Source organism: Littorina saxatilis, linkage group LG1, assembly GCF_037325665.1.
Source record: "Littorina saxatilis isolate snail1 linkage group LG1, US_GU_Lsax_2.0, whole genome shotgun sequence".
Lineage (NCBI taxonomy): Eukaryota > Metazoa > Mollusca > Gastropoda > Littorinimorpha > Littorinidae > Littorina > Littorina saxatilis.
In genome coordinates this window covers 1,262,874-1,276,261 of record NC_090245.1, presented here as the reverse complement: position 1 = coordinate 1,276,261, position 13,388 = coordinate 1,262,874, and the positions used below count along the sequence as shown (strand labels likewise).

General features: G+C 43.6%; 1 protein-coding gene across 1 annotated transcript in view; it reads left to right on the top strand.

Moving 5' to 3' along the window:
- Positions 1-13,388, top strand: part of LOC138959188 (ATP-dependent RNA helicase DDX1-like) — a 589,642-nt gene that overhangs the window by 480,277 nt on the left and 95,977 nt on the right. The window contains exons 19-23 of the mRNA XM_070330587.1: positions 907-1,053; positions 7,352-7,425; positions 8,950-9,022; positions 10,115-10,187; positions 11,773-11,815. Of these exons, the coding sequence (XP_070186688.1) occupies positions 907-1,053; positions 7,352-7,425; positions 8,950-9,022; positions 10,115-10,187; positions 11,773-11,815 (410 nt within the window). The remainder of the gene's footprint in view (positions 1-906; positions 1,054-7,351; positions 7,426-8,949; positions 9,023-10,114; positions 10,188-11,772; positions 11,816-13,388) is intronic.

Genomic DNA, 13,388 nt, shown 5'->3' with positions numbered 1-13,388 from the left:
GGGTTAGGGGGAAGAATTTACCCGATGCTCCCCAGCATGTCGTAAGAGGCGACTAACGGATTCTGTTTCTCTTTTTAGCCTTGTTAAGTGTTTCTTGTATAGAATATAGTCAATTTTTGTAAAGATTTTAGTCAAGCAGTATGTAAGAAATGTTAAGTCCTTTGTACTGGAAACTTGCATTCTCCCAGTAAGGTAATACATTGTACTACGTACGTTGCAAGCCCCTGGAGCAAATTTTTTATTAGTGCTTTTGTGAACAAGAAACAATTGACAAGTGGCTCTATCCCATCTCCCCCCTTCCCCCGTCGCGATATAACCTTCGTGGTTGAAAACTACGTTAAACACCAAATAAACAAACAAACAAACGTGATCATTGCATGCGACGGGGACGACCTCTGAAACAGTAACGAATCTCGAGAGATCCTATAGATATATCATATGATGCAGAGACGTATCATAATTAAAGCCACCTATTGTCGGCACCACACTGTGATATAAGGATAGCCACATATTGTTGACACCACATTGTGATATCATAATGGTAGCCACATATTGTTGACACCAAATTGTGATATAATGATAGCCACATATTGTTGACACACACTGTGATATAATGGTAGCCACATATTATTGACACACACTGTGATATCATAATGGTAGCCACCTATTGTTGACACCACATTGTGATATCATAATGGTAGCCACATATTGTTGACACCACATTGTGATATCATTATGGTAGCCACATATTGTTGACACCACATTGTGATATCATAATTATAGCCAAATTTGGTTGACACTACAGTGTGATATCATAAATATAGCCACACATTGTTGACACCAGAGTGTGATATCATAACTATAGCCACACATTGTTGTCACCACATTGTGGTTTGCCTGTTACAGAGACGTACTCGGAGGCAGTGAAGGTGCTGAAGGGAGAGTACGTGGTCCGGGCCATCGAGCGCCACAACATGGACCGGGCCCTCATCTTCTGCAGGACCAAGCTCGACTGTGACAACCTCGAGAAATACATGAATGAAGTGGGCAAAGGTAAGTTTCTCTGTGTGTGTTGGGGGGGGGGGGGTGGGTCTGAGTTTCGATGGTTCGTTTGATTTGATTTGATTTGAATTTATTTGATCTCTCTCTGTCTCTGTCTCTGTCTCTGTCTCTCTCTCTTTCTCTCTCTCTCTCTCTCTCTCTCTCTCTCTCTCTCTCTCTCTCTCTCTCTCTCTCTCTCTCTCTCTCTCTCTCTCTCTCTCTCTCTTTGTTTTGTGGAATTCTCTCCCAGAATCAGTTCGAGTCCAAACAAGTCTCAATACTTTCAAAAAACACCTCATTACATTTAATGTCAAATTACGAAAAGTCACAGTGATGGAAGACTTCGTTCTGATTATTTTCATATTGATCATATCTGTCCATAAAGCATCAGTGTTTCATAACGCAAGAATGTATGTATAGCCTACAACGTGTATATAGTCCTGTGAATAGTTTTTCTGCCTTTTTTTTCTTTTTTGTTTTACTGTCATGCAATTGTTTTACCTTTGTATACATATGTATTTAAGATTAGAATAGTCCCTCTCTGGGCGAGGGCTGGTTGAAAAGAAGCTCGTTTAAATAAAATTTGATTTGATTTGATTTGATTTGATTTGATCTCTCTTTCCCATTAATTGGACGGAATATAACCACATGAGTCTTCACCCCCAAAAGACCAAATACATGTTAATTACAACAAGGCAAAAAAGACAAAACATCAAGAATAATCTTCATTCTTTAATAATTAGCAATGATGCAATAGCGGAAGTAGGAGATCACAAAGTTTTCGGAGTAAATATCGATAATAATTTATCTTGGACCCATCATGTTAGATCGTTGTGTAAAACCATGTCGAGGAAAATATATTTGTTGAACAGAATAAAACACTTTCTTGATCCACACTCAAGGTTATTATTTTATAATGCATACATACAAACCATCACGGATTATTGTTCGACCATCTGGGACTCAGCCAGTGCAAATATTTTAAAACCACTGTATAGTCTACACAGACGAGCACTAAAATCAGTTATATTAAAACAATCCAGTCTTGTTTTCGACGATTATAAAAAACTTAAGATTTTGCCCTTAAAAGAAAGATTTAAATCAAATAAAGGCGTGCTCCTTCACAAAATCCTTTCCGGCCATGCACCACGTGCTTTCATTACAACATTTAAAGTCATATTGATCATATCTGTCCATAAAGCATCAGTGTTTCATAACGCAAGAATGTATGTATTGCCTACAACGTGTATATAGTCCTGTGAATAGTTTTTCTGCCTTTTTATTTTTATTTGTTTTACTGTCATGCTTATCTTTTGTAATTGTTTTACGTTTGTATATGTATTTAAGATTAGAATAGTCCCTCTCTGGGAGAGGGCTGGTTGAAAAGAAGCTAGTTTATATTGCTTATGCCACAACCCTCGTAAAATAAAATTTGATTTGATTTGATTTGATTTGATTTGATTTGATTTGATTTGATTTGATTTGATTTGATCTCTCTCTCTCTCTCTCTCTCTCTCTCTCTCTCTCTCTCTCTCTCTCTCTCTCTCTCTCATTTTGCACACAAATGGTGTCACTTGACTCATACAATGGTACTCTGACTGGTGTGAAGTGGACAACTCTACGGCACTCTGGTCCTGTTCTCACGCCAGCGGCTCCTGTTCTCATCTCTTTCACTTTTTTCACGTCTCTTTCAATCTCGCATCCCATTTCTTCTGACATTTCTTTAGGTCTGGTTCAAGTCGATCTCTTACGTCTTGAGGCAGTTCTTATACTCCGATGATAAAGGGTTCGTCCTGCAGGCGGAATGGATTCTGTCCATGGTATTCAGGAGTTTCACATTTCTTGTGCTTTTTGCGAATCCTCGTGCTTTTCGCGTATGTCTGCACTTTTTGTTCACACACAAGCAGACCATCTTACAAGCCTTCAACCACCATTACGTTCAGTCGACGCGCGGTGATACATATGACTGACCTATCGCGGACTAAAAATAAAATACGGCATGTGGGAAAGCTTTTGAAGGGTATTACGCACAATATTCGATTTTCAGTACACTGCTCAAAATCTTTGGAATAAAGAGTTTAAAAAATAAAAATGAGAAAATGAGAGAACAAAATTAAAAAAACATCTTGCCCATTACGGGATTCGAACCCGAGACCGCCGAGCCAACCCGGAACACAACCCCCTGGGGTGAAATCAGAAACTTAAACTGCAAACATACATTACACGTGAGTTCTCGAGCATGTGTTGACTCGTCAGTTTCCGAGTTTTTCCGTTCGTATAAAAATGTGTGTATTGTACGTTGTGTCGATCTCACCATTGCATGTGGTCGCGGTGATACCCATAGGGCATTTCACAAAAGCCGATGTTACTAAAAGAAAAGGTAATCCTGGACAATCGTTCACTGGAAGTACTCAATAATGATGCAACTTTTTGATTATTTCGATTAATTAAATCATTCAACATGGAATGAAGAAAATGGAAGAAAATACAAAAATTACGAGGTCAGATTTTTTAAATATTTTTGTTTAAGTATAAAAATACAAAAAATAAACTTGCCAACGAAGGGGTTCGAACCCGTGTTCACCAATGTGACTAAAAGCGACCGAGCGCTTTACCAACTGAGCTGGGGTCCTGATTTGGCCTATTATGGTCCGCTGGACCCGAAAAGCAACAGCTAACTAACTAACTTTACCAACTGAGCTAATCTGGCTCAATGTTAGCAAAAGAGATTTTAACTTCAAGTATTACACTTGAGGTCTTGAGCGTGGGGATCAGTTATTGACTCGACTCGAGTTTCCGAGTCTCTCCGTTCGTATTTGCGTACCGTACATTCTCTTTGTCTCACTGTTCGAGGCAAGTTAAGTTGATAACTGACCCTTTGCTCCCGTTCACTTCCTATAAGTTCGTAAAGCAATCTCAAGTAGCGTTAATTTCAAGGGTGACCGACGTTATGTTGTAATCTGGCACCGAAATGCATTAATTGACCAAGTGCCGAGAGTCGCTGATGTCATTGCATGAAAGGATTTCCCTACCCAGATTGCCATTTTGTTGTTGAGATTTGAAGGATTTAGTTCGGGGCGACGACGCTCTTTGGGCGGTTCATTGTAATAAAGGGAAGCAAGCGGTTAGAAACGGGCGTCGACAGAGCCAATGAAGAGGGATATTAACTTGTAAATATACCTGTGGTTCACATAGATTTGTGTATTCTGTCGGTGCTTGTATTGTATTGTATTGTCACATAAATCCGAACTTTTGTTGACTCATATTTAATTTTACAGAAACTCCTGCTCACCGTTGTTGATGGTCCTCTTTTCACATAAATCCCTGCTGTAACTTATGCCTGGTTTGCCACATTATCTTATGGTGTACTTTTGTTCTTCTTCTTTTCTTCTTATCTTTTTCTTTGTCTTTCTCTGCACTTTCTGTTGGTATTTTCACGTTAGTTAACGCTGTCTGTTGATGCTCTTTTCGCATAAATGTGTTCCCTGGCAATGCCCGAATTGTCTCGCAAATCTGATTTTGTCTTACAGCTTGCACAACTGTCTTTGACGTTGAAAGCTGAGCTGTGTCTGATGTTCATGTGATGCATGTAACTGTTCCAGGAAAGCTGAGCTGTGTGTGATGTTCATGTGATGCATATAACTGTTCCAGGAAAGCTCACCTGTGTGTCTGATGTTCATGTGATGCATGTATAACTGTTCCAGGAAAGCTCACCTGTGTCTGATGTTCATGTGATGCATGTAACTGTTCCAGGAAAGCTGAGCTGTGTCTAATGTTCATGTGATGCATGTAACAGTTCCAGGAAAGCTGAGCTGTGTCTGATGTTCATGTGATGCATGTAACTGTTCCAGGAAAGCTGAGCTGTGTCTGATGTTCATGTGATGCATGTAACTGTTCCAGGAAAGCTGAGCTGTGTCTGATGTTCATGTGATGCATGTAACTGTTCCAGGAGAGCTGAGCTGTGTCTGATGTTCATGTGATGCATGTAACTGTTCCAGGAAAGCTGAGCTGTGTCTGATGTTCATGTGATGCATGTAACTGTTCCAGGAGAGCTGAGCTGTGTCTGATGTTCATGTGATGCATGTAACTGTTCCAGGAAAGCTGAGCTGTGTCTGATGTTCATGTGATGCATGTAACTGTTCCAGGAAAGCTGAGCTGTGTCTGATGTTCATGTGATGCATGTAACTGTTCCAGGAAAGCTGAGCTGTGTCTGATGTTCATGTGATGCATGTAACTGTTCCAGGAGAGCTGAGCTGTGTCTGATGTTCATGTGATGCATGTAACTGTTCCAGGAGAGCTGAGCTGTGTCTGATGTTCATGTGATGCATGTAACTGTTCCAGGAAAGCTGAGCTGTGTCTGATGTTCATGTGATGCATGTAACAGTTCCAGGAGAGCTGAGCTGTGTTTGATGTTCATGTGATGCATGTAACAGTTCCAGGAAAGCTAGAGCTGTGTTTGATGTTCATGTGATGCATGTAACAGTTCCAGGAAAGCTGAGCTGTGTCTAATGTTCATGTGATGCATGTAACTGTTCCAGGAGAGCTGAGCTGTGTCTGATGTTCATGTGATGCATGTAACTGTTTCAGGAAAGCTGAGCTGTGTCTGATGTTCATGTGATGCATGTAACTGTTCCAGGAAAGCTGAGCTGTGTCTGATGTTCATGTGATGCATGTAACTGTTCCAGGAAAGCTGAGCTGTGTCTAATGTTCATGTGATGCATGTAACTGTTCCAGGAGAGCTGAGCTGTGTCTGATGTTCATGTGATGCATGTAACTGTTCCAGGAAAGCTGAGCTGTGTCTGATGTTCATGTGATGCATGTAACTGTTCCAGAAAAGCTGAGCTGTGTCTGATGTTCATGTGATGCATGTAACTGTTCCAGGAAAGCTGAGCTGTGTCTGATGTTCATGTGATGCATATAACTGTTCCAGGAAAGCTCACCTGTGTGTCTGATGTTCATGTGATGCATAGATATACCTGTTCCAGGACAGTTTAGATGTGTGTTCCTGTGGTGCATATACCTGTTTCAGGAAAGCTGAGCTGTGTCTTCCTGTGGTGCATATACCTGTTTCATGAAAGCTGAGCTGTGTGTTCCTGTGGTGCATATACCTGTTTCATGAAAGCTGAGCTGTGTGTTCCTGTGGTGCATGTACCTGTTCCAGGAAAGCTGAGCTGTGTGTTCCTGTGGTGCATGTACCTGTTTCATGAAAGCTGAGCTGTGTGTTCCTGTGGTGCATGTACCTGTTTCAGGAAATCTGAGCTGTGTGTTCCTGTGGTGCATGTACCTGTTTCATGAAAGCTGACCTGTGTGTTCATGTGGTGCATATACCTGTTCCAGGAAAGCTGAGCTGTGTGTTCCTGTGGTGCATATACCTGTTTCAGGAAAGCTGAGCTGTGTGTTCCTGTGGTGCATGTACCTGTTTCATGAAAGCTGAGCTGTGTATTCCTGTGGTGCATATAACTGTTCCAGGAAAGCTGAGCTGTATGTTCATGAGGTGCATATACCTGTTTTAGGAAAGCTGAGCTGTGTGTTCCTGTGGTGCATATAACTGTTCCAGGAAAGCTGAGCTGTATGTTCATGAGGTGCATATACCTGTTTTAGGAAAGCTGAGCTGTGTGTTCCTGTGGTGCATATAACTGTTTCAGGAAAGCTGACCTGTATGTTCCTGTGGTGCATATAACTGTTCCAGGAAAGCTGACCTGTATGTTCCTGTGGTGCATATAACTGTTTCAGGAAAGCTGAGCTGTGTGTTCATGTGGTGCATATACCTGTTTCATGAAAGCTGAGCTGTATGTTCATGTGATGCATGTAACTGTTCCAGGAAAGCTGAGCTGTGTCTGATGTTCATGTGATGCATGTAACTGTTCCAGGAAAGCTGAGCTGTATGTTCATGAGGTGCATATACCTGTTTTAGGAAAGCTGAGCTGTGTGTTCCTGTGGTGCATATAACTGTTCCAGGAAAGCTGAGCTGTGTGTTCCTCTGGTGCATATACCTGTTTCAGGAAAGCTGAGCTGTGTGTTCATGTGGTGCATATACCTGTTTCAGGAAAGCTGAGCTGTGTGTTCATGTGGTGCATATACCTGTTTCAGGAAAGCTGAGCTGTGTGTTCATGTGGTGCATATACCTGTTTCAGGAAAGCTGAGCTGTGTGTTCATGTGGTATATATACCTGTTCCAGGAAAGCTGAGTTGTGTGTTCATGTGGTGCATATACCTGTTCCAGGAAAGCTGACCTGTGTGTTCCTGTGGTGCATATAACTGTTCCAGGAAAGCTGAGCTGTATGTTCATGAGGTGCATATACCTGTTTCAGGAAAGCTGACCTGTGTGTGTCTGCACAGTGATCGCAACCCGGGCGAGAGGAAGGGCAACCTGCAGAAGTTCAAGGTACAGTCCTGAAGATGACATTTGGATGTTGTTGAATTACTTCATATTGGCGTTAGAGTCAATTACGCAAATAATTGAACAGACGATTGTAAGGTACCGGCCGCAGTAAGGTACCGGCCACAGTAAGGTACCGGCCACAGTAAGGTATCGGCCACAGTAAGGTATAGGCCACGGTAAGGTTTGTATGTGTCCAAGCGGAAGAGTGCTCTGAACTATCATCATAATCGGGACAGATCCTTGACTCTCACCACAGTCGGGACAGATCCTTGACTCTCATCACAGTCGGGACAGATCCTTGGCTCTCATCACAGTCGGGACAGATCCTTGACTCTCATCGCAGTCGGAACAGATCCTTGACTCTCATCGCAGTCGGGACAGATCCTTGACTCTCATCACAGTCGGGACAGATCCTTGACTCTCATCACAGTCAGGACAGGTCCTTGACTCTCATCACAGTCGGAACAGATCCTTGACTCTCATCACAGTCGGGACAGATCCTTGACTCTCATCACAGTCGGGACAGATCCTTGACTCTCATCACAGTCGGAACAGATCCTTGGCTTTCATCACAGTCGAGGCAGATCCTTGACTCTCATCACAGTCAGGACAGATCCTGGACTCTCATCACAATCGGGACAGATCCTTGACTCTCACCACAGTCGGGACAGATCCTTGACTCTCACCACAGTCGGGACAGATCCTTGACTCTCATCACAGTCGGGACAGATCCTTGACTCTCATCACAGTCGGGACAGATCCTTGACTCTCATCACAGTCGGGACAGATCCTTGACTCTCATCACAGTCGGGACAGATCCTTGACTCTCATCACAGTCGGGACAGATCCTTGACTCTCATCACAGTCGGGACAGATCCTTGACTCTCATCACAGTCGGGACAGATCCTTGACTCTCACCACAGTCGGGACAGATCCTTGACTCTCATCACAGTCAGGACAGGTCCTTGACTCTCATCACAGTCGGAACAGATCCTTGACTCTCATCACAGTCGGGACAGATCCTTGACTCTCATCACAGTCGGGACAGATCCTTGACTCTCATCACAGTCGGGACAGATCCTTGACTCTCATCACAGTCGGAACAGATCCTTGACTCTCATCACAGTCGGAACAGATCCTTGACTCTCATCACAGATCCTTGACTCTCATCACAGTCGGGACAGATCCTTGACTCTCATCACAGTCGGGACAGATCCTTGACTCTCATCACAGTCGGGACAAATCCTTGATTCTGGAAGGAAGACACCTTTAAATCGCAAGTTTAACATGTGCATTAAGACAAGAGCTGCATATTAGACATTGGATTGGTGAATTAATTTCCTGCAGATGATGATGATGACGCAGATGACGACGACGACGATGACGACGACGATGATGATGATGATGACAGTGATGATGATCATAATGATGATGATGATGATGATGATGATGATGATGATGATGATGATGATGATGATGATGATGATGATGATGATGATGATGATGATGATGATGATGATGTTTCAGGATGCCAAGGTACGCTTCATGATCTGTACGGACGTGGCTGCCCGCGGTATCGACGTGAGAGGATTACCTTTCGGTAGGTTGTCAAACTCCTTTGAAACAGTCGTCGTGGTATTACCTCTCTATCCATTGTCAAAGTCCTTGGTCATGGTCTCACCTCTCTATCCGTTGTCAAAGTCCTTGGTCATGGTCTCACCTCTCTATCCATTGTCAAAGTCCTTGGTCGTGGTCTCACCTCTCTATCCATTGTCAAAGTCCTTGGTCATGGTCTCGCCTCTCTATCCATTGTCAAAGTCCTTGGTCGGGGTCTCACCTCTCTATCCATTGTCAAAGTCCTTGGTCGTGGTCTCACCTCTCTATCCATTGTAAGTCCTTGGTCGTGGTCTCACCTCTCTATCCATTGTCAAAGTCCTTGGTCATGGTCTCACCTCTCTATCCGTTGTCAAAGTCCTTGGTCATGGTCTCACCTCTCTATCCATTGTCAAAGTCCTTGGTCATGGTCTCACCTCTCTATCCATTGTCAAAGTCCTTGGTCATGGTCTCACCTCTCTATCCATTGTCAAAGTCCTTGGTCGTGGTCTCACCTCTCTATCCAAGCTCATTGTCAGCCTTGTCAGCAAAGATGCGCAAATGGAGGGTTGAGTGTCCGCTGGCATGTCTGTCTTGTTGCGTACTCGTGTGTCTGACTGATGGTTTTGTCTGCATGAGGAACAGAAACGTAAACTTTTTTTAAGAATTTGAACAGGACAATAGTACAATTGCTTTTTTCCGTGGGCGTTTAATAAGTATCTTAACAAGAACGCAAAAGCTTCATATTGCTTCTTTTTTTTCTCGCGCACGCGCGCGCGTGTGTGTGTGTGTGTGTGTGTGTGTGTGTGTGTGTGTGTGTGTGTGTGTGTGTGTGTGTGTGCGTGTGTGTGTGTGTGCCGGTGCGTGTGTGTTGTGTATATCAATGCGTTTGTGCGTGCGTGCATGCGCGAAGAAGGCACTGACGTCAGACATTGCCCTACAAGAACCTATCCATCACTTGAAATAACGCTTGTCCCCATCCCATCGTTACATTCCGTGCCGACATCATTTCGCAAGTTGGCAAGGCTGAAGTTGATGTAGCTCTAATGGCGAGCGGAATGCTGTGTTTTGCACTGATCACCCTCACTCTGGGTTGCAGTGATCAATGTGACGCTGCCGGACGAGAAGCAGAACTACATCCATCGTATCGGGCGGGTAGGGCGAGCTGAGCGGTAAGTGCCTGACTGGTCAGCAAGACTCGTAACCACACAGTCCCTCCCCCCCCCCCCCCCCCACGTCAAAACACGGCTCACCATCTGGCCAGGCTTACACATGGGAGAGGATTATCCTCCACTTGGACATACCGTGCCTAACATCACCTGCAAGGCTGCTTCCTGTGCAGAGAGGATTATCCTCCACTTGGACAGACCGTGGCCTAACATCACCTGCAAGGCTGCTTCCTGTGCAGAGAAGATTATCCTCCACTTGGACACATACCGTGCCTAACATCACCTGCAAGGCTGCTTCCTGTGCAGAGAGGATTATCCTCCACTTGGACATACCGTGCCTAACATCACCTGCAAGGCTGCTTCCTGTGCAGAGAGGATTATCCTCCACTTGGACATACCGTGCCTAACATCACCTGCAAGGCTGCTTCCTGTGCAGAGAGGATTATCCTCCACTTGGACACATACCGTGCCTAACATCACCTGCAAGGCTGCTTCCTGTGCAGAGAGGATTATCCTCCACTTGGACAGACCGTGGTCAACATCACCTGCAAGGCTGCTTCCTGTGCAGAGAAGATTATCCTCCACTTGGACAGACCGTGGCCTAACATCACCTGCAAGGCTGCTTCCTGTGCAGAGAGGATTTTGTCATGAATTAGTTTCGCACATTGCTATTCGCGCCCACTGAGCAAAGGATACATAGCAATGTCCACTCTGCACAACACTCACTCAGGATGTTGGATACATAGCAATGTCCACTCTGCACAACACTCACTCAGGATGTTGGATACATAGCAATGTCCACTCTGCACAACACTCACACAGGATGTTAGATACATAGCAATGTCCACTCTGCACAACACTCACTCAGGGTGTTGGATACATAGCAATGTCCACTCTGCACAACACTCACTCAGGGTGTTGGATACATAGCAATGTCCACTCTGCACAACACTCACTCAGGGTGTTGGATACATAGCATTGTCCACTCTGCACAACACTCACTCAGGGTGTTGGATACATAGCAATGTCCACTCTGCACAACACTCACTCAGGATGTTGGATACATAGCAATGTCCACTCTGCACAACACTCACTCAGGGTGTTGGATACACAGCAATGTCCACTCTGCATAACACTCACTCAGGGTGTTGGATACACAGCAATGTCCACTCTGCATAACACTCACTCAGGGTGTTGGATACACAGCAATGTCCACTCTGCACAACACTCACTCAGGATGTTGGATACATAGCAATGTCCACTCTGCACAACACTCACTCAGGATGTTGGATACATAACATCAGCAGGGGCTCGTTATTTCTGTCGATTTAACCACCGCTCGTTAGCAGATCAAAGGGAGCAAACGTAAACGTTGACCCCTAACATTTGAACTGCGCACAAAACGCTGACGTCACCACATAAAAAATTACCGATAACCACTAACACTAACACTCACACTGTACACTTAACCAGTCTAATCATTAAAATCATCTATACGCTACTATCATCATCCTTCATTTGTCTTCCTTCTCTTTTTGTCCGTTCTTGTTTTGATAATTTGTTTTCATTTCCTCTTTGGTGTTTACAGAATGGGGCTTGCCATCAGCATCGTTTCTACCGTCAAAGAGAAGGTAAGCCATTATAACAAAAGGTGTTGGAGTGTTTGCCTGTGCACGAGCACGTACTAAGACATAAACCAAAGACACAAACCAAGACACAAACCAAGACACAAACCAAGACAAACCAAGACACAAACCAAAGACACAAACAAGACACAAACCAAGACACAAACCAAAGACACAAACAAGACACAAACCAAGACACAAACCAAAGACACAAACCAAGACACAAACCAAAGACACAAACAAGACACAAACCAAGACACAAACAAGACACAAACCAAGACACAAACAAGACACAAACCAAGACACAAACCAAGACACAAACCAAAGACACAAACCAAGACACAAACCAAGACACAAACCAAAGACACAAACCAAAGACACAAACAAGACACAAACCAAGACACAAACCAAGACACAAACAAGACAAACCAAGACACAAACCAAAGACACAAACAAGACACAAACAGAGACACAAACAGAGACACAAACCAAAGACACAAACAAGACACAAACCAAAGACACAAACAAGACACAAACAAGACACAAACCAAGACACAAACCAAAGACACAAACAAGACACAAACCAAGACACAAACAAGACACAAACCAAGACACAAACCAAGACACAAACCAAAGACAAACAAGACACAAACCAAGACACAAACCAAGACACAAACCAAAGACACAAACAAGACACAAACCAAGACACAAACCAAGACACAAACCAAGACACAAACCAAAGACACAAACAAGACACAAACCAAGACACAAACAAGACACAAACCAAGACACAAACCAAAGACACAAACAAGACACAAACCAAGACACAAACAAGACACAAACCAAGACACAAACCAAGACACAAACAAGACACAAACCAAAGACACAAACAAGACACAAACCAAGACACAAACAAGACACAAACCAAGACACAAACCAAGACACAAACAAGACACAAACCAAGACACAAACAAGACACAAACTAAGACACAAACCAAAGACACAAACAAGACACAAACCAAGACACAAACAAGACACAAACTAAAGACACAAACAAGACACAAACCAAAGACACAAACTAAAGACACAAACAAGACACAAACTAAGACACAAACTAAAGACACAAACAAGACACAAACCAAAGACACAAACCAAGACACAAACCAAGACACAAACCAAGACACAAACAAGACACAAACCAAGACACAAACCAAGACACAAACCAAAGACACAAACCAAGACACAAACCCAAGACACAAACCAAGACACAAACCAAGACACAAACCAAGACACAAACCAAGACAAACCAAAGACACAAACCAAAGACACAAACCAAAGACACAAACCAAGACACAAACCAAAGACACAAACCAAAGGCACAAACAAAGAGATGGACACACTTACACACACACGCAAACACACGCGTACACATACACTCACGAACACACACAAACACACACACACACACACACACACACACACACACAGGCTCGGCGTGGCGTACACCACACACCCCTCCACCCCACTTATAAGCCGATGACAGTTACTGATGGTTGTGATAATACGTTGACTTCCACAA